The 22,375-nt window shown below is 41.8% G+C and overlaps 1 protein-coding gene across 1 annotated transcript in view; it reads right to left on the bottom strand.

The window, feature by feature from the left end:
* The window catches only part of LOC121611979 (dedicator of cytokinesis protein 3-like), a 97,132-nt gene extending 75,858 nt beyond the window's left edge, over positions 1-21,274 (bottom strand). Inside the window, exons 1-3 of the mRNA XM_041944727.1 lie at positions 21,127-21,274; positions 20,814-20,897; positions 13,876-13,916 (exon numbers count right to left, since the gene is read on the bottom strand). Coding sequence (XP_041800661.1) covers positions 13,876-13,916; positions 20,814-20,897; positions 21,127-21,274 — 273 coding nt within the window. The remainder of the gene's footprint in view (positions 1-13,875; positions 13,917-20,813; positions 20,898-21,126) is intronic.
* Between the last annotated feature and the right edge of the window lie 1,101 nt (positions 21,275-22,375).

Raw genomic sequence — 22,375 nt, 5'->3', positions numbered from 1 at the left:
CATAATTACACCCCCCTCTCCCTTCCTGTCTACCTCACAACTCCCAACAGGTGTTCAGTGTTTGTCAAAGGTACCTCACAGACAGTTGTTTGTTTCCTAAAACTGTCAGAGAGACAAACACAAATAATGGTTTATTATCCAGCTAAATACCCCAAACACCACTGTGTCTGATAGGCTCCACTGGCCATATGTGTGTGTGTTTGTGTGGTGTGTGTGTGTGTGTGTGTGAGATTGTGTGCAAATGTGTATCTGCTTATGCAAACAATATTGGCTTATACTGCCATTTATACTACTACTATACTATACTGTGCCATTCAATGTCCAACTGTGTAAAGAGATGCTTTCATTTCCAGGATTTTCCTACTTATATATTAATCAGACTATATTAATCATACTAATTAGCCATTTCAACAAACTCCTGTGAGGCCTCATGATAAAGCTTAGCATGTTCACATCAGCATGATTGAAGTGTTATTATTATTATTATTTAAAGCTGGAAATCTTTACTTCCTTTGATTTGAGCAAAACCAACCAGGAAGGGGAAACTCTGCCGGCACTGAACAACTGTTGAAAGGAAGCTGGAATGAACTGAATGTCTCAACATGTCCCAGAGAAACATGCTGTTGGGAACAGCTGGGACATACCGGGGACAAATGTCTCAGTCAGTTACAATCAGAGTGGGATGTGTGAGGACGTTAGATGTTCACTAACGTGCGTCTTCAAACACTTTGTTGTAAGTTTGAATCTAATCAGGAGCATGAAGGTAGTTTGGGAGTTGTGATGTAAAATGAATGTGGTGCTGAGTGCCTGTCGTCTCGTAGGCTGAGCAGGACAGACGAGCAAACAGCTGAAGGTGTTGAGGTTCAGCTGTTAACTAACATGAACTCCGGATGAGGCAGATTACAGCAGCGAGCGCAGACGAGTCCGTCGTGTTTCACTGAGGTTAGAGAGACGAGACGCAGGCAACAGTCCTGCCTCTAAAGTTTAAAGTAGGTGCTGCTTTTCACTGCCGCTGTAAATTATTCAACATCTCACCAACTACAACATTCAGTCCATCTGTCTGAATGGACAGTCTGACTCCTCTGTCTTCATCTGTTCTGCTCAAACACAACCGAATAAACGCAACTCACATCCAGTTATATTCAGTATTTCACACGTAGTTTTAGTTTGTTTATCAAATACTCCTCAAAAGCAACTGCGAGGTTACAGGTTACCTGAAAAAATACTTCGCATTTTTTTATTCTTAAACTCAAGTTTGTCACATTTTGATCTGATGTCTTGTAGCATAATTTTCTGGGTAAAAAACCCTTTTGAATGCACTGACACATTTATGGAAAAGCACCATAATAAGTCAGAAATTCTCTGTACACGTCAGACTAATAAAACACTAAATGTTTGTATGTTGTATGTCTTTGTCCTTTAAATATGTTGAAAATTCACAAAAACGTAAAAACAATGATTTGAATTAATTGCAGGGATTCAGACTGTAACTGTGGTCAGAGATCATCGTATCAGCAGTCAGTCGCTCATGTTTGCTTTCAGTGAAATAACAACGCTGGCCTGATATCAGACTGACTTCCTCCCTCCACTCTCTCTCTCCCACGTCTCTCTTTGCTACACTCTTAAATAATTCACGCTCTTTGTAAACTTACTGCTGACCGGTGGTGAAAACACTCCGGGTCATAAATGATTTGGTCCTCCAAAAAAAGAAGCTGATACACAGACTAACTTTGCACATTCACATGACTGGAAACATGAAATTCGTAGAGTAAAGGTAGTTCAGGGTCGGATCATTTGTGCAGGCAGAGTGAGGTGTGAATTAAACAGGACAATCTGAGCTGGAATTCAGAGGCAGCTTAGAGGTCAGCACAAGGCGGCGATCACATCTTCACACTCGCACTGTTCTAATGGAGCCACGCTGAGGTCGAGAGTCGAAGGCGCCGCCGCTGAGGAAACTGTGTAACGTGTTTAAGTTACATAAGATGGCACAAAAAGCTCAGATCCATGCTCAGCCATCTTTGACTAGAACATAAAAATGCTCTGAAAACTGGATACTACAATATGAGGGGGAGTATCAGTACATGTACAACAGTCAAGTCGACCAAATCTGAAGAGTGCAGATCATTTCACTGAAACCTGACCTCCACCAGGCAGCCGAACCACATCAAACCTCCACAAGATGATTTGTTTAAAGTAAAATTACCACTTCCTGGTTGTTTACCTTCACCAACCAGTCAAGTTCATTTACATCCATGTCTGTCCAGACTCACAAGCAGTGAAGGGATTTAATAAAAAAGGTATTTGGTGTATTTGCTGGTGAAATGGGAGTTCTCACTGCATCGACATGTCTGATTCTGGTCAATAACAACCAGAGAGAAACATGCTGTCTTCACTTAAAGACGATTTTTCCAGAGGAGTCCAGAGGACTCATCACCTGAAGATCAATATCAGCAAACGTGGACACTTCTCACTCGTTAAACCTGCAGCACAGAAGATCTTTACAATCAGCTCAGTCTCAAGGTGGAAGATCAGATACACCAATTCAGTATCTGACCAAATGTGAAACATGGTCACAACCTGCCTTCTGCTGAGTTCTGCTGCTGAATAACAGACAGAAAAGACACATCATGATGATGTCACAGTGAAGCTGACCTTTGACCTGACGGATAGAAAATCTCAATACTTTATCCTATTAAGACATTTGTGTGAAGTTTTGTCATAATCAGCGTATTAATTCTTCAGACAGACAGACGGATGGACAACCTGAAAACTGTTCACGTCTTAAAAAAAAAAAAGATGGTTTCAGATTCAGAACAGGAACATTTTGATGTGAATTCTGCCTTAATCTGACAAGATGGATTCAGTAAAGCAGCAGCGCTCAAATATTCCAGATTATTCACAGTAAATTTACTCTCAGTGTCGATGTCCGGTCTTATATCAAACAGGTGGACTTTCAGAGAAGGTCTCTGCAGACAAGACACACTGAAAACGTCTGCATATAATCACAACTGCTGCAGTTCAGCGCAGGGCATCGGCTGTGAAAGGAACAAAAAGTACAGCACCGCATGCAGCGGAGCCAGAGTCCTTGACGATCCTTTATATAAAGACAGTGGGCGGTGACCACTTAGAGGCCATGACATATTAAAAAACACTTCAGATATCAGGAGTTTAAAGCACTTATGAGTTCGTATCAAAGTCAGCAGAGCACGCGGCTTTCAAACGCTGCACAAAAGTTCACAAGTCATGGTTGAAAACATTAGCAGATTGCACCGTGCTCAATGTGCCGGTTTCACCATTTTTAGCTCGTTTAGCGCACTCATCTCAACGTGATCTCGAGCATCAGTGGCTGCTGCAGAGGAACATCACTCTGTGTTTCCTCCTCCTGTCTGCCATCATGTTTCCTGACATGTTGTAAAGGTCAGAGGTCATCGTCAGCCCCTTTCTCTCCTTCCTCCTCTTTTGTTTCCACCGCTGCACAGTAATTACTCTCTTTTGTTTCCTTCCTGTCACACCTGTTGATGAGCTTGTATTGCCGTCAGTTCTGAAAAAAAGCTGCTTGTGTGCTTCAGTCTTCCTTTTCTTTTCTTTCTTCTTCGGTTTGGTCCTTCCACTGTTCTCACAGAGTTTATCTTCTAACCTTAACCCTCCCATCGCTTCTCTTCTCATCTTTTCAGAGCTCTTTTGTTGTATTCTGCTCTGTTCATCGTCCTTGTCTCCATGCAGCACCGTAACGGTCCCGGTCTATAATTTCACACAGCGTGTCTGACTCTGCCGGGATGATAAAATAATAGTGATTACATCACAACTGCAGAACTGCACAACTTCCTCCTTTGTTGTTGTTTGATTCTTCGACAAAGCTCATCTTTCTAAACAGTGTGAGAGGGGACATTTGCACTGCAGTGAGATTTTGTTATTAGCTCGGTGAAGGCGGGGGGAGTCATAATGAACGTGTGCATATTCTCTTCTCTTTTTCCTCTTTATGTCAGGCCGGTCTGCTAAATTTCTAAATAGCTGCTCCTGGCTGATATTTTTGGAAGACCGCTCACATCTGGTTATACTTCATAGTTATATGACCTGACAGCAGTGCCCAAAAGACACACATGCTCTGTGTAACAATAAATAAAAACATCGCTTTTGTAGCTGCATCTTTTCTGCTGCTTTTCAACACAGTTCGGCTGCAGTTTGAGCTTTTGAGTTTTGACTGAAACGACGAGACACTGCTTCATCCCTCAGCTATTATCCTTCATGTCAGTACTGGCTTTATGGATACGTTTATTCTGTTTATTGATGGTTTATATTTGCATTCTTTCCCACTTTGCACTGTAACTGTAACTAAATAATCTAACTGCAATGTAATCAATCAGCGACATGGAAGTCTCTGCTGTTCACTCAGATTAGAAAACACCTCACACACAACTCATGACCCTTTCACATCAATGCAGAAACACGTTTGTGGTGACTCATCTTAGCTGTGATTGTAAATATTGACCACAAAGAGAGACGATTTTTTTGTTTTCTGGTGGTCTTCTCGTATTTGAGAATGAGACATTCATGTGTTCACAACATCAGAAGCTATTTCTGAACAGAGAGTAGAGATGTCACATCAGCTCCCACAGAGCGCCTTGCAGTCATCATGGGTTGTTTGCAGCTTATAGTTGATAGGCTAGTGAGTGTCTTTTAGTCCATTTATAGTGTCCTATATTGGCTCGTTTACGTATTTTGCTGCAGCAGAGATCATAAAGTCATGACAAATGAAAATGAAAAGTCCAAAGCTCTCAATGTCTACACTGCAGAAACTGTCCAAGATGATGAAGAGCTCAGAAAGACTGTAAGAAACAGGAGTGAGGAAGTGATTTACATCCTGCTAGTGATTTCATTTAATATTTCAATTTTATACAAGAGGAAAGGCTTCGAGGATGAGGAGTCTCTTCCTCTTGTGCAGCCACTGGGGGTTAAGAAGACCACAGTATGTCCAGAAATCAGCTGCATGTGGTGCAGGAGGTACAGCACCTCTAACCTCCAGCACCTGCACAGGCTCCCAGTTAAATACTAAGTATAATACTACTATACTTATGTATTTGCATTAAAGTACTTCTCTTTGTTTCTAAATGTCTCCATGGTTTGATGCCTCCCTACCGATCTGATGGTCCCTGCACACCTACTCGCTCATCATGTTCCTCTGATGGCCATCCACTCTCCACTCCCCCCTCCAGGCTCCACAGTGTGGAGGCAGGGCAGGCTCTCCCTCTGCACCAGAGCACCTCCGCACTCACCTGTTCACATTATTCTCTCCTGCTGCTAACTCCTAATAAATCTGTTCTTTTATCACTATACATATATGCATCGGCTGTCTCATGTTGATTTGTAAAGTGTCCTTTGGTGACTTGAAAGGTGTTTAGAAATAAAATGGATCATCATCTATATTATTATTAGCTTCTCAAAAACAAGCTACAGCTCTCCAACAGTCCAGCAGGAGAACCTCTGTTCAGCATCTGGGCCCACGTCTTAAATTTCCATATCGTAGATGTCAACAGTCTGGAGACATCTGACTTTGAATAGATCCTCTGTCCCTTCCTAAATTATGTACAACACAAACACACAGGTGCTGGCAGCCCAGACTCAGGCAGTCTAAAAGCAGTTTATACTGTGCCAGGTGTAATCTCTACACACTGTTCCCTGGAGAGAAGCCTTCAATGCCCACTGTTTGGAGCAGTGGTAGGAGCTCAACATCCCAGAGTGATAAAACTCAGTGAAAGCAAACAGCCAGCAGTAAACACACTCAAAAACATTTCCTTTCTCTCTCCATGTTTTCTTCCTTTCAAATAATTTGCTTTCAGATGTCCAACCTGGAGGAGCTTCAGGGTCGATAATCTGACCCTCATTCATAACAAGGAAATTTACAATCCTGATGCTAAAAGAGCATGTTACATGTGTGGCAAAACACTCACACACGCATGCACACACACACACACAAAACATACAGAACCTCTAACAAGCTGCATTTCATCAATGCTGGATGTAGAGATGATCCAAAGCCGAACTGGGTCTAAACTGACAGACGTCACAGAATAATCCCACACTGAACGTCACTGACAACCAAAGCACAGAAACACGTATCACATTTTACATGTTATATGTAGAAGAAATGTAAAACCACAGTCAAAAAATGTTTGAAAAACACTTAAAAGACTGTTTAATTGAATGTATAGACACACACTGGCCCTCAGTTCCTCTATTATAAAGCTCCTCTTAGAAATCTTTGTACATTTCATCTAAAACACAGTGGAACCAAAGACAAACTTGAGAATGTTTACAGATTAGTGCCTCCTGTCCACCTGCAAAACAGATAAAATCATTTTAAAAGCCTCACCGCTCATTACTGTAGTTCACTTCAGGTCAACTTTCAGCCCCTAGCTTTATAATGAAACATATATATCTATATATATTACACAAAGTATAAAAACACCAATTTAGAGAGTGAATTTGCAGCAGTATAAATACATGATATGTTATTTGGCAAAAGTTTGACTGAAACTTTAAAGTCTACTTTAAAGCTGAGTACATGAGCAGCTGAGGTATCAAGCATCGCTCAAACAGCTTCAAGACTTCAAAACCATATTTGCATACTTTTTATTTAAAATGTTTATATTAGTACCAGTTTTTAATGTTTAAACCGTATAACCGAGCTCATCAACAGATCTTTCTGTAGATTATTAGATTTAAATTTTGATTTAGAGCGTTTTTACCTCATAAATGAGACCATGTAGTCGAGTCATTTGAGGTCACACTCAGTGTCTCAGTTACATTAATTCTGAAGCGACGACCTATATCTTATATTATTATATTTATTATATTCTATTATCTGGTAACTGGAGTGTGTACAGTTAATATTGACTGCAGAGAGTCGAACATGAGAGCAGTGAGCCAAACTGTGTTGATCCATGTTAAAATGGAGTGATGACCGCGACTAATGCACAGCAAGCAGAGTCCCAAAGGCCCCACTGGTTCTGTGTGTATGTGTGTGTGTGTGTGTGTGTGTCCTTTGTTTCCGACACCCTGATTGGTCTAATCTCTGCTGGAAGGTGAGTGGACAGGCAGTCGCTTCCACTCAACTGAGCCAAGCACACACAAACACACACATACACACACACACGCACGCGCACACACAGAGTATTTAGGCTAGATGTCTTTGGGAAAAAAAGACTGTGGTCACTTTGCAGTGTGTGTGTGTGTGTGTGTGTGTGTGTGTGTGTATCTACACCTGGCTCAGAGTAGTTGGCAGACAGGTGTGTGTTCAGTTTTGGCACTTTGAATCAGGAGTCACCTCATACACAAACATATCGTCCTTCACTGTCCTGCTGTGGGGGGTGCATCAGTGACAGCACAAAATCAGTTACATACACACACACACACACACACACACACACACACACACGCAGACACACACTTTAATTTTCAAAAATGTTTCTCTGACACTTAAGATTATATTATAAACTTAGAGAAAACAATCTTAAACTTACCCAATTAACAAACTATTGCCAACAAAACTCACAACTAAATGTCTCTAAATGCCGACAGTGCACAGCACACACACAGTCGAAGACAAACACACACACGTGCCCACTTCAGATCGTGTCTTCAGGGTTCTTCACTGTCTGTGCAGCCAGCAGCTGCTGCTTTTATTATAATTCTCTTTAGAATGTATTCTATTCAAAGGTCAGGGCGAACATCTCTGAAGACCTTTGTTGGCTCAGCTTCAGCAGTTTACAGCAGGACTCTTTACTTTAACGCAGTGCTACTCTCCATGGTAACAGTGTTCAAACATAAGTCGTATAAGAAAAAAAGGCCCACATATTACATATTTAACCAAGTGATGCAAACTGATCAAAAAGCTTGTTACATCCAGAAAATTAAACTTGGTTTTTATGGTTTCTTATGTTAGCAGACAAGATGCAGAGATCAGCAAGGTGACAGCTGAAGAGAAGAAGTCTGCTGGTCCTGGAACAACGAGTCCTCTAGCACCTCCCTGAGGGGAGGAGGACCAACAGACACGCAGGTGCTAAGGATGCTGTCGATGGTGCAGCAGCAGAAGAAGTTCAACAGAATTTCCTCCTCAGATTCCTCAAATTCAAGATTTGGGAAGAATCATCATTTGCGTGTCAGTGAAGCCCAAACACTGTGATGAAGGCTTCTCCTGCTGAAGCATGCTGGTATTTCATGGTTTCTCTTTTTTATTTTATACAGCTGTATGTGCTAATACAGTGCAGTATAATCAAAAGCAGTCTAACAGAATATTCCTCTATCATAAATCCTATCTGAAGCTTCGAGCACTTTCAGCTGTGTCAGATGTCTTCATGTATCTCTGTGGTCATGAAGCTGTATTTAATGCTGTACTGGACTGATTCCTGACTCTGATCGAAGCTTCGGGAAACACTGCTCCCTCTGACTGTGAGCTGCCCTCTCTGTGGCCCTGATGGTCCACGTAATCTGAATCATGATGAAGCTCAAAGTGCGAAGTTGTCTATAGCGCTGCTGCATTAGAGACGAGTCAGAGCGGGAAGGCGTTTCCTCAGGGAGACACAGCGATTCGTTTCGATCAGCGAGCCTATTGTAGAGAAACCAGGTGATTAGGGCGGAACTAACGGGATTGGGCTGATGCCTCGCTGCTGGGAGAGGAAGAGAGAGCGCACACATTCACATTTACACACACAAACACACAACACAGCAAGGTATGCAGGGATACAAATCCATACTGGAGCCTGCAAGTGGGCATAATCATACAAGCTGTGCTGCTTGTTTGCATACATGACACAATGACACACATCTCCACCTGTCTCTCTTTATACTGTACTAAACACAAACACACACACACACACACACACACACACACACACACAGGCCAGTATGCTTCCTACTGAACATTCAACAATAACAAACAAACCTTCCTCTAAATTCCTCCTCCGTAACACAAATTAACTGTCTGGTGTTCGATCAGCGGACAGACGAGCTCCTACGTTATAAACACACTTTCCTAAACTGTGTTGTTGTCATGAAGAAAGAAACTACAACAGCTGTTATTAAGCATGTTTCAGTTTAAAGTTTACTTGTAGGAGCCATGAAGGCGAGGTAAAGGTTTGATTATGCTCTTGATTGGTTCTGGTATTTTTTTTGTTGTGATTGGTGGCAGTGATTTGCGGAATCTGGGTCACGGGAATATGGGGGGTGTCACTTAGTTGATTTAAGCACCTGTTCACCTGTGTTCACCAGGGAAGAGGTTTGAGTGGGTCGCCGTATTTTTTGTTGACCGCACCATGCACGTTTCTGTGTCAGCAGATCATTGGAGAAGCGCGTCAGACAAATAGACTATAGGCCCATTATCTCATCCTCTAAGCGACATCCTGGTTCCTGAGGTCGCTACATTACTCGATACTTCATGATTTTAAATCTTCGAGCTTCTCGCTCTGCAGTACTGACGTGTTGCTCTCACTATACCAATATTAACTGTTCTGATTCAACACAGGCTGAAATCCAACCATCGTATTCTGTCGGGAGATCAATGATTTAAACCAGCGGTGAGTTAGATAAAGAATAACGTTAAATAATATATGCATTTGTGATGAGTAGAGGAAAAGCCCACTAGCTAATACTAGGCTAATTTATCATTGCAAAATGCAAAACAATTGCTTTGTTTGTGAACCTTTACAGGTATTATTGAGCCCAATTTATTCTTTGATCGAATATTCTTGTTCTTCTTCTGTTTTACGTGTGTTAGTGGAGCCAGTTAAAGTTGACTTGGCTGTTGATGTAAATAACATCATGTCATATCGACTGCAGGCCCCTGAACTGAATCGGCCTGAAGCCGTATCGTGGCAGACATTGTGATGTCATCACATACTGTATCGCTGTCCAAAGAATCTTATTGTGATGAAAGTTGAGATTCACACTTTTACTATTTGGTTCTGTTTCCTCTTGTGTGCTTCAGTGGTAAGAAAAGTGAAGGAGACATGCAGTATATATGCAGGTGGGGTAGCTGAGCTCTCTTTGTTAAACACTGATCTCTTCTGCAGTGCTCTCAAGATCCCTGATATTTGATTTGCATGAGGAAACCTGAGCCTCAACTTTTTCTTTCTTATTATCCCTGCTGTGCTGCATCCCATTGCCCTTCCTGTAACCTACAGAAATGAGTGGCAGTGTGCCGCCCACAGCCAAGCTGTTATATTAGTCCACTATAAGTCAAGGTTTTTTCTGGAGGTGCAGCCTTGGAAGCTCTCAGTGAGAGCTGATTTTCACTTGTAAGTGAGCTCAACCTTTCTGTGTACCTATCTGACAGCTTTTTAAAGACTCACTCTGCGTTTCACATTTTACTCTTATTTTGAGCTTACTAACACGTCGTCCAAGAAATGTTTTCACGTGCTACATACATTACATACTTGACATTACAATGTCTAAACAAACTCTATCCCTGAACTCCTCACCCAAACTTTATCTGTTTAAAGCCTAATTCAGTGGTTCTAACGGCTGAGCCCATGACCTCTAGGAGTCCTTCTCATTTATCAGAGGCTCAGCAGCATCCTGGAACTGTGTGACATGGAAATACGAGTGTGTTCATATATCAGACAGTAGCACCACACAGCCAGTCTCAGAGGGAGGCTATATGGATGCAGTTCTCTTTTATAGTTTGGTAACAATATTGTACATATGTCCTTTCATAAGAAACTTTTGGAATTTCAATTAGGAGGCTGTAAAATATCCTTGTGGGACACACAGCTGTTGGCGAGAGCAGCCAGATGAAATGGACCAATCGCACTGATGCACAACAACACGGCAGAACTGCGAAGTCGGACCGTTTCTGGATGCTGAAACATGAGCTGTGAATGCAAACAGGCTGGAGGCGCTGCAGCCGCCATCAGAGCTGATGTTCATGTGCTGCAGGAACACCACACGCTCACCTCTCGCTATAGTAGCAGGTAATAACAGTGTGAGTTTCTGCATGACAGCCTACCAGCTCCACATCAAAAGACTCCACCAGAAAATTAACTGTCACTTCAAATCAGCATTGTTGGTTTGTTGTCCGTGTTTTGGGTGTTCCTGATTTAATTTCTCACCTCTCACCTTCTCTGACTGCTGATTTCTAAGAAGAAATAAAAAAACAGAGCAGATGACCACTCTAATGGTAATTCCTCTCCTATCCACAGCACAGAACACCCAGCAGGGACAGCCAGAGGAAACACTGCTGTGTAGATACAGTAAAGCTGGACGGTGAAGTCTCTTACAAAAGAAGAGGATCTTTTCTTTAAGACTGAAAACCTAGAAGGCTGTTATCTCATGATCCAGACATGGTGTTTAAAACAGAGAGATGGATGTAAAGCTGTTAGTGTGAGTCACATCCGGCTGCTGTAATAAAATTAGTTAAGAGACTGTTGATTACCTAATCGCACTGTGCTGCATTCAGCAGATATAATCCACTGCAGGACTGCAAGTCACACACTCTTACTGAAACTGTTACTCTTCTGAAACTTCTGGGCTTCGTCTTTGCTTCTAAACAGCACAAAATATAAAGTGAACATGAAGAAATTTTGACAAATACTTTTTAAAGTCTCCTTTTTTATCCAATCACACTCAATTTCATCCTGTGAAAAGGTGAATTTTTTATGAAACTGACATCTTCTAATCCATTTTCCAGCCCCTGCTTATGATGAACTACCAATCTGTTATACAGGACACATGCTACACATTCGACTGTATATATATGATGGTTATCCTCAACCTGTGGACATGATGCATGAACCTGGAAGGGCTTTGGGTTCATTTCCCAGTGAGATTACCTGTGCAATATCCTACACACAGGCAGAACTGAGAGCCAATTAGGGTAAAAGCATCAACCTGGATATATTTGAATATGAGGCTTCGAGGAGCTGCAGGAAGTGCTGATGGAATTTTACAGACTGCAATGAAGTTGTTTATCTGAGAGCTATAATAAGAGGCATCATTTTTAATACCAGCATGTTACTCTACAGGTGTGACGATGCTCAAAAAGAGCTGCAGGTAGTTTGTTCGATGTGTCGTCCGACCACAACATAACAGTGTTCGTAGCTGTTGAGTAAATATTGCACACTTTCAGACAGTCACAGTGCCAAACAGATGCTGTTGGACAATCTGAGGAGCACTTATGTGCCTAAAATTCACTGTACAGTGCAGTATGTTGTCATGGCCTTGATGGAGTGATTTATGCTTTGCAGAGTTTGTGGACGACAAACCCATTTGTGAGTATTTGTTTTTCATCCTTAAAAGAGGACACATTTATGTTTGAGGGTGTTTTTAAAATGATTATGTCAAAAAAAAAAAACTCCTCAAAAACCTATTGTTTAGTTTCCAGAACACTTGTCAGGGTTTTAGACTTTAGTATTCTTTCTTCCTTCCTGAAAGACTTTTTCACGATATGTGGGTTTCATCTGACAACAGTGTGATATCATCAGCTGCAGCTACAGGGCACGTTTGCAACAAACAGAACTGCTTCTCTGTAGTTACCATCATGTCACATTGCTATCATAGTTAGTGTGATGTACAGAGCATCTAAGTAAGATACAAACCCCCGACAGCCCCCAGGCTGCTTTGCATTCAAAGATCAGACCATGTGCTGCTGTGCTGGGTTCATCAAACCACAGACCAGGTTACTGCCGTCACTGCTGTGAATCAGATGCAGAAAGTCTTGCTAACGATAAAAACATGCTTACAATCAACTGAGAGCTAGAATTATGTTGGACCATCACACACTGTGGTGCACAGTATGGACTAACATTCACTGATGCAACACACCTGTGTTTTTACAGCACTTCAATACGATGAGTAAGATTATCCATAACTTATAATAGTGTTAACAGTTGTGTTGGCGCCCTTTCAGCCAACCTGCAATGCCCCCACTTCACAATCAGCCAGCACCTTTGTTGTCCCTCCACATCTCTCCCCCCTCCTGACATGTCTCGACTGTTTAAAGGCGTGAAATGTTCCCCCTGAAAAGCACGAGCAGCCAATCTGAATGTCAAGTACGGCCCAGTGTTTCCTCTGCTGAAGCAAATATTCAGTCTATGTCACAGATTTAACATTGCAAAAATGCGTTAATGAAGAAATAAATTACCACAATGCGGGGGGTCCAAGTTTACATTTCAAGTTAATGGCTCGTGGGAATCTAGATTAGAGTCTAGATTCAGTAGCTAATTATCGTTAGCATGCAAAGCAACATCTCAGCTAAATTCAAGCATTTGTGTTGTTTCTGCAATTTCTGCACTACAGGCAGAAAGTGAGAAGCACTGAAGTCATGACTCCTACACGCAGCCTTCGGAGACGCAAAGTGTTTTTAGCAGGATTACACTATTTGATCACAGGAATGTTTATTTAGTGCTTATGCTTCTTGATTCAGTGCTTGATTTTTTGCTGGGAATCATATATTGCTCTGTTTACAAGAAGCTAACTATTATGTGCTTCAATGGTTGAGAGACACTTCACACTCTTTGTTTCTGCAGCATAAAATTCAAGCATTAAACAGTGTCCATCATCGTCTACCACTGCGTGAAGCTGAAATTCTGCCGGACATGAGAGCAAAGATACGAGATTAAGACAAAACAAAGTAGGAACTAGCTGGACAGATTATTTACACAAGTCTCCTTCACATTGAGAATGCAGTCAGAGACGTTGGCTGTATTAATAACCCATTTCTCAACATCGCCACAGCTGAGAAAGATTGGGAAGAAAGAGAATCAAAGATGTGGGAAGAAAAAGAGGGAAAGGAGAAAACAAGAGTTTCAGAGAAATAAAAAGTTAATAGTGAAAGAGTGAAGAGAGAAAAGCTGAAGAGCAGAAGCTGTCAGTCTCTCTTACCTTGACATTTGGCTTCCTCGTCGAGAATCCTCGGTACCATCCTGAAAGCAAACACAAACACGAGTGACTAAGACAGTCGAGCAAACAGAGATTCAGTGAGGAGACAAAAACGGTTATGAGTCAGCAGTCTGACTGAATGTGCAAGGCGACTTCGGCTTCAACATTTAAACATTTTTCAACAAGAAGCTCGCCAAAAGAAATAAAGAAAGAAAAGAGAGGTCCATGGAAGCAATGACTGCCTCACGAAGTATGAAAAAAAACAAAAAAACACCCTGAAAGTCCACCGTGCACTGGAACCTGGTCTGTAATACTGTACAGCATTCCGGATTTGGGACTAAAACATGCAGAAATGCTGGTATCCACTGCAAAAAGTGAATGTAAGTAAGATGAAATCTAAAGGCAATATATGACAAGACAAGACTCATCTTTTCACCAGGCAGCTTTTATGTTAGAGCCTTTTCACTTCTTTCAAGCTTTTAAGTCTATAATTATCTTAATAATATAACTTCTTACTTACAGCTTTAACGCTCGAAACTAGAATTTCCAGAATTATAAAACTATTTCATCACTAAGTCCATCTGCAGAATTTCTTTGTATGCAGACAAACATGTTTTACTCTGGATGAACAACCCAGATTTAGATAACTGAGCTCTCAGACTAGATATCTTTGTTTGTTTTACAAACCTTGGTAAATGAAATTTTCCTCTTCTGTTGCCAGATAATTTTGCTTATTTAAAGTTATTTTTCCCCCATTTTAAAGCTTTTTTGTTTTTGATAACTGATTTTTTTTTGCAGTGTTACTACTGTAGTTCAGTGCTGCAGTACCAAAAATACTTGCTTCAGAAATCAAAGCCAGAACTAGTTTTGTCTTTTCAAAGCAATAACCTAATAAACAAAAGGTTACAGATTTCTGCACAATTTGCATTATTTGACTGGCAACTGATTACTGGGTCTACTATATGAGCAATGTACGATAGTTAATAAGGATTAATAACAAAGTCAGACAGCTCCAGTCTGTGACTGGTTAATATTTAAAGTTACATCTGCTTCTTTTCCAGTTTTCCAGTTTACTTTCCAAACAAAGAAACAGAGTTTTCTTAAAGCAGAGGTCGACTGTATGCTTGAATCTACAGATTAACTTCTTCAAAGGGCTCAGGATTAGATTTGGTTTGAAGGTGAAGGTTGTGTGAGCTAAAGAAAACCAACCTGTCATTTAATCTATATCTGCTTATATTTTGGCATCATTGAAAGTATGCTGAATTAGCTATTAGCAGTTACTGTTTGCAGTGTATGAATGGACGTACAACCATCATTGGACTACTTTGATACTGAAAAAAGTCTGGGAAATTTTGGAGCTGTAAGGAGCTGCTACCCGTAACCTTGTGTGACCTGCAGTACTGGACTATTCTGTGTGTGTGTGGGCCAGTGACGATCCCCCTTCTCCAACAAGTCTCAGAGAGCACAACAGTTCTTTCCACATGGACGGACACTCATCAGATGTCTCTGCGGAGCAGAAAGCTGTCATTAAAGTTGACTCAACTTGAAGTAAAAACTTGACAGCTGAAAATGACGTGTATCGAGGGACTGAATGCATACAGGGAAGCACCCACAAATCCTCTCGGTCCGCGGGGACATCATTTGTCTCCATCCAAGTGGAAATAAAAATGATTATGTCTCCGGCTCATGGAAATGTAAAGCTTGGATGACCACTGTCTGTCAGTGACAGAAGCAAAAGAGACATTTATTTATGTCAAAATGATGCATATTATTACTTTGACCTTCTTAAACTACCACAGGGTACACGGCTGGAAAGACAAGTTATTCTACTTTTATCAGAGTTGACAGCATTCTGACATTATCTGAGTTTTCACAGTGTACTTCTTGTGCTCCATAAGACACAGTTTAAGACAGTTCTGTAAAGAAATGTCTTAAAAGAGTGTAAAAAATAATAATGGCACCCTGAAACACAGTGATGTCCTTGAGAACCGATCATTACCTGTTTCTGATTAAACATTTAGAAAAACGCTCCAGTGATACCAGCACTAACACTGCTTCAGCCAGGATGCCTCATACTAACTTTCATCTTATCTTCCTGCAAAATCCTGTTCCATTCTTCAGCAGTTCTACATAATCTGATATGAATATGAAGATGGAGGCTTAATTGGCCAGTTAATTAATAACCAATCAAGATTCATTTATCTCCCTCGTTAAGATGGCTGTGTTTACTCCCGAGCCTCTCATCTATATGGAAATCAGCCTGGGGCGGGACCAGCAGTGTCTAGGCATATTTGTACGGGTTGAAATGAGGATGTGTGTGTGTGTGTGTGTGTGTGTGTCTGCAGCTGAGTGAGTTTTCTGCATCAGTATGAGATGAGAGAAACACAAGAGGACAGAAAGTTGGAGAAGAAACATGAATCTGTACGTGTGGTTGTGTATATGATTATGTTTTATCCATGACAGCAGAGACGACAGAGCAGGTGTTTGTGTGCACGTATGAAGAAGAGTAATCATCTCGCCTCCCATATCCAAACGGCTCACTAAGCTGTGATTAGAATAATCATTTAGCTCCGTTATCAAAATAATTCAAACTAATAATCACTGTAAATCATCTGTAAGTGGGAGAACTCAAGGAGCCCCTTCTGTTGAGTTAAAGCAGGTGAGGACTGAACTCATTATGAAGCATACAGCATTCTACAACAAACGCAGGTTTCCATCAAGCTATCAAATCAGGCAAATACGAGTCTTGAATTATGCTTCGTGTCCCTGTAGAGCAAACTTTCAGAGAGCTTAAGAAGAAAGGAATTGTTTATCGATGCAGTAATAGTACCCAAGAGGGTGTTTTTGATTGTAATTACAGTGACTCACTAACTGCAGATGTGAACTGCAGCTGATTCAACACACTACTCACTGGGAACATGCATGATCAGGCCAGGGAAAAGACTGATAACGCACCATGGGTACTTCATTGGTTGTCATAACAACAAATAGAGAAAACTTGAGAATCATTCACGCTGCCGAACAACCAGCCACTGTTCCATCCTTCCACCTTTCAGCTACTTCTGGATATAAAACAGCTCTGACACACATCGCTGTCCGCTGCTCGTCTGCCTGACACATCTGTGTGGATGTCAAGGCACCACCTCAATCAATCCAGACAACTCCAGGTTAAGGGTCTCGTCACGGAGGAGTCCACCAACATGCGGTGTCAGCCGGGATGCAGGGAAACCTGGGAGTGACCCTGTCGTTCCTGCAAACATCGCGGCAGTAGCTCCGTCAATTTCTCCTTCACAACACCAGGAGCATTCACTCCTTCCTCACCAGGGAGCTCAGGTGCTCATCAAGGCACTTATCACCTCCAACCTGAACTACCGCAACGTCCTCCTCCCTTTCTCCTTACGATCAGACCTCTGCAGTTACTCCTGCTGCTGCTCGCCTGACATTCAACCAGGACTTTCCTCACCACTCCTGCTGCTGCTCCCACCCAACTCTGGTGCTGGTCTTCAGGGCAGTGAAGCAATGGTCACATCCCATCCAGACCACTGCACCTCTGCCTGCTCCTCTGCCTGCTCCTCTGCCTGCTCCTCTGCCTGTGCTCGCCCACCTCTGTCAAGGCTCTTCTCTGTTCTGGCTCCAGAGTGGTGCAATGAGCTCTGCACTCATGTCTGGACAACACAGTCACTGCCCATCTTCTGCCTTCTGGGACTAGAAATGAGTAACCCTCGCTGGCACTTACTCATGTCTCATCTCTTTGCTGTAAAGCTGCAAACACACTGTCAAACAATTAGCAGATATGATGCAATTAAGGAGAAACTTTGCAAAAAATATTACTGAAGTTAGCTCAATCCACTCTCCTTTACTGCCAAGTTCATTACCGATGGATGGGGAGACAACTATCGCCAACATTTATAGTCATCACCCACAAAACAGCAGCAGTAAAGTTAACAATAATGGACTGAAGCACATTGTCTCCTTCTCCTGCTCTTAAGATAAAAGCAGCATCCTGTTACATTACATTTATTTAGCTGACACTTTTATCCAAAGCGACTTACAGGAAGTGCATTCAACCATGAGGATACATCCCAAAACATGAATGCAAGGTAGGTCCACACATGCTGGTGGGTCGTAACTTCATTTTTCTTATACTCGTGCTTTTTTTGGTCTATATGAAAAGGGCTAAATGGTCACGGAGCAGTTCAGTGGAGGCCCAACTATTAAAATTAGGGGATGACTGATATGCTGATTGATTCTGTTATTTACACAACATTCATTTAAAGATGAAGATGATCAATGGAAACATCATTTGCACATAAACTGTCAGATATATTTATAGTTGTCTGTTCCTCTTTTATCTTTTTTTTATCTTTTATGATGGGTGCCACATATAAAAGAATTTGCCGCCTTTAGCTTGAGTTCTCCCAATATTAAATCTGCAACACATTCAATTCAAAATCAGTCTGAATCCACCGCTGGTGTGTGACTCACGGTGTTATCAAGCAGAAAATAGATTTGAAGACAATATACTTTCCTGTAAAACAAACTAAATTAAACACTATAGTTCTACATCTACCAAAGCGACTCATGTTACCCACATCATGATTTGAGGTCGGGTTATCTCCTCACAGCCTAGTTGTTTAATTCTTCAGTGTTATTTACCAGCAGCCATCTCTCTCATGGACACCAACAACAGCAGCAGCTTGCTATAAAAGATTTGTAACAGCTGAGAAGCCTCTCCAAAATAACGAGAGGCTGCTCTTCGCTGTGACTGCGGGCCCTTCAGTAACGCTGACGGTACTAAGCGTCAAAATCTCACACTTCAAACTGCAGCTACGCCCTTCATCGAAGTCTAATGCTTTCTCAAGTGTTATGACTGTAATCTGTATTTTAAGGACGGAATTTGGGGATTGCATTCCTGTCGCTGACATCTCCATATCAACTGTCATAATAGCCACTGAGTTTCTGTCTGGGGGGGATAATTTGGCATTAGTGCAGGCAGACAAGTGTTAGCCACAGTGCAAGAGGGCAGGGAAAGCCAATCCACAGATACATCTGAACATTTTCTCTGCATCGTCGACAGTCGGTGTACTTTCTAAATAAAAGCTCTGCAGTAGAAATGAGAGGTGTAGACAAATGAAAGTAAAGAAAAAGAGAAAGGACATAAAACATAATCACTGACCACATTTCTAAGTATTATTGCAGTTTTTTGTAAAGGACACATCTTAAAAACATGTTTGAATATAAATAACTTCTAAGTATGCAAACAAACACTCTCATAAATATCTGTTTTGCACCACTGGCCAACCATTGTTTTGAGGGTATTTTCTAAAAGCGTATTTGCATATTTATATAATGACAGAAGCTGGGGAAATCTTGAAATTGGCGTGGGGATCTTGGACAACAGTTAGCCCTGGCTTGCCCTGATAATCACTGTGTGTTAAAGGAAGCTGTGATGCCAGTTTTTGCCACAACGGCTCAGATAATAGCTCCTGTCCTCCTCGAGAAGGGTCGCATTTAATAACAAGAGCAAATTAGAGGCTGATTTGAAGCCATGAAGTTAGCTCAAGGGTTGAATATAAGGCTGAATACAAGCAGACAATAAGAGAGGAAAAATGCAGAGGAAAAGAAAGAGAGGAAGGCGGCAGGACAATAAAGATGACCGGAGAGAGAAAGAGAAGAGGATGGAGGAGGTGAGGCCAGAAGAAAGAAGTAAACCCATGTCGTTCTCTCTTTCCATCAACTGAACACGCCGTCTCCGCCCCTCTCGCTCTTCTTCATGAGTAAAGAAAGACCCAATCAGCAGCTGGCACTGGATCGATGGGAGCGGCCTGCCCAGCTGTGGCTAATGAAGCACATACTCACTCATTATCTGCAAAGGACAACGCTTCCTGGCTTCACACACATCCGGACTCGAGCTGCTAATTTCTGCGAGTCAAAGTAGGAAGCAACATCGACCAATAACCTGGGCTCTCCCCCAGGCCTGCACTAGGTTATCACAGGCTGTTTACACTCATTATTTCAGAGAACTATGGATTCAGCAATGAGGATGACTACGACTGTGGTGAATCTGTGACAACGCAGCCAGAGGAGCATTAACGTGGAAGCTTTTCTTTCTGAAACGGACGTTGATTCATTACAGTTTAACGACGTTGTAGATGAGGCTGCATGGAGCATCTCAGCAGTATTTACAGGCGTTCAGAAGAGTTGGTGGCAAAAGAGCCTCCACAAATCAACCATCCTGAGTTATCATGTGTGATTCATGTGTGTCATGACTGTGTGTGTGTGTGACCAGAAAAAGACGTGGCGCTCATGAATAATCCAACATCATCCAACAATGTGTTCTGTGAATACAACAGTTAGAGTGCAGTCTTGAAACAACCCCCTGAAGAGAAGTTTAAATGAATACCTACAGCAGTACCACAACAGCAGCTCTATGACATTAATTAATGTTAATTCACATTCACACTATGGTGGTTTGAAAACCTGATTACAGGTTCTCATGAGCAGAGTTCTTAAAGCTGCTGAGTCTGACACTCAGCCAACAGGTTACAATTTAATTTCTACAAGGATCAAAAGAAAAATGTGCATATAAAAGCATTTCAGAGCAGTTCAACTACTTTTCTTCCTCCTCGTTTTGTTGGTAAGTGATGACACACATGCTTCATCTGTGCAGAACGCCACCGTTAACCAACGGCTCCTTAAAGGGCCTCAAAGTCCAGATTTTCCCATCGACATCACTTCCCTCCTGATTTTCATTCTTACTGTTTGTATGCAAATGACTCGGAGGGAGACCAGCATCTCTAACCCTGGAGGATGTTTACAGCCATTACTGGTGCTTTAGTGGTGCTCTAGTACTGTTGTTGAATGATCAAGGACATTACTGCTGCATCAAACATCCACCCTCGCAGCATCTCATCAAGTTAGTCATCAGGTCGAAATCTTACCTTCACATTTTTCCAGGATCTGGACCGTCTCTCCGACCTCCAGAGCCAGACCCTGAGCCACTGAGCCCCGGAAGCTGCAGATCACTGTGGAGGAGGAGGGAGAGGAGAAAAGATGAGGAGGTGAAAATCTGACAATCTGAGCCACTGTCGTGAAATCTGAAGAAAGAAATGGCTGCAGCGTGACAGTTTGGTTTCTGAATTGTTGGGTGGCAACTATTCTGATTCATTATTGATGAGTCTAGATATTTTTCACATTTCAGAAAATTCAAAAGCCATTTCATTTGTAGGCAGAGTTCACAAACCACATAAATACCCAAAGCTGTGCCCTCATCTGCTCTCATCGCTTCCACCGTCACTGTCGGCCCGTCCCGTGACAGCAGCATGACGTTAGCATCAGAGCCTGACTGAACACAGCCACAGTCCCTGCTGTACCGGGCACTGCTGATGTGAATAATCCTCATGACCTGACCAGCACACCCAGAAAACAACAGACCTCAGAGCTTAGTCTAGTGTTGTAGAGGCTGTAAGTCTCCCTGTGCAGGACTAAAATGTCAAAAATTGATATTTCCCCTAAGGGTGAGATGCATTTCTGGTGGACCCTTAACCAAAAACCAGTGAAGACTTTTATCTATCGCTATTTCTTTCTTTGTACGTCTCAAAACACTCTTTACCATGGCTGCCTACTGTGGTGATGCACCAAACTAATGCTACGCTTTGGATACTGGTAGCTGTAAATATTGCAAACAGGGAAAACATATGAACCCAAGCTTGTAATGTGAAGTAAAATATGCTATTTTGTCAGAGCATCTCCATACTGGTGTCATGTAGAAGGGAAGCGTGCCAATGCAATTCCTTCATGCCAAAGTACTCAAAGTCAGATGTAATGTGTCCTAAAACATAAAGTACAAAAACTACAGATAATAAACTGTAAATATGCAAACAAGTACAATGTAAATATGTCACAAGTGTGTATTCAGGACAGTTCAAAGATATACAGAGGTCAGAGGTCACCATCCTGATGTCTCTCAGTGTTGGATTTGTGGCTTTAAAACTGCTTAAGCAACATTTCAAATGAAGCAACAACAGTTGAATAATGAAATTAAATTTTAAAGCTTCCCAACTGTCCCAACAAAGCATTAACCTGCAAATTCCACTACTTCTAAAGAAATGTTTGCAGGAACCTAACTTTCTGATAGCATTAGAAAAAAATGAATGCAAATAGCTTAGCAGGAAGTCAGAGATAAAAGTCGAAGCAGCACTTTTCACTTGTCAGTGTTGGTGCCTCTGAAGAGGTGAGCTGGGGCCACGACTGCAGTCTGTTCTGAATGTAGAACAAGCAGCAAGACAGGACAAGATCTAAACTCTCCATCTGCTCTGTCTTTGTCTGTTTAACTGGCTGTTTCCATTAAGTGCCTTTGTGTCTGAGGTCACAGCAGTCTATTTCTGCTGTTACTTTCTCAGTCAGTCTGTGGTGAATCAACCTTGAAAACAAAGACAACGTTATGACCAAGACATGGTCACGCTCCTGCAGCCTCGTGACGGTCCCTCTCTCTGTCATTGAT

Source organism: Chelmon rostratus, chromosome 2 (genome assembly GCF_017976325.1).
Source record: "Chelmon rostratus isolate fCheRos1 chromosome 2, fCheRos1.pri, whole genome shotgun sequence".
NCBI lineage: Eukaryota > Metazoa > Chordata > Actinopteri > Chaetodontiformes > Chaetodontidae > Chelmon > Chelmon rostratus.
The sequence above is the reverse complement of the archived record's forward strand: the minus strand, read 5'-3'. Positions and strand labels throughout refer to the sequence as shown.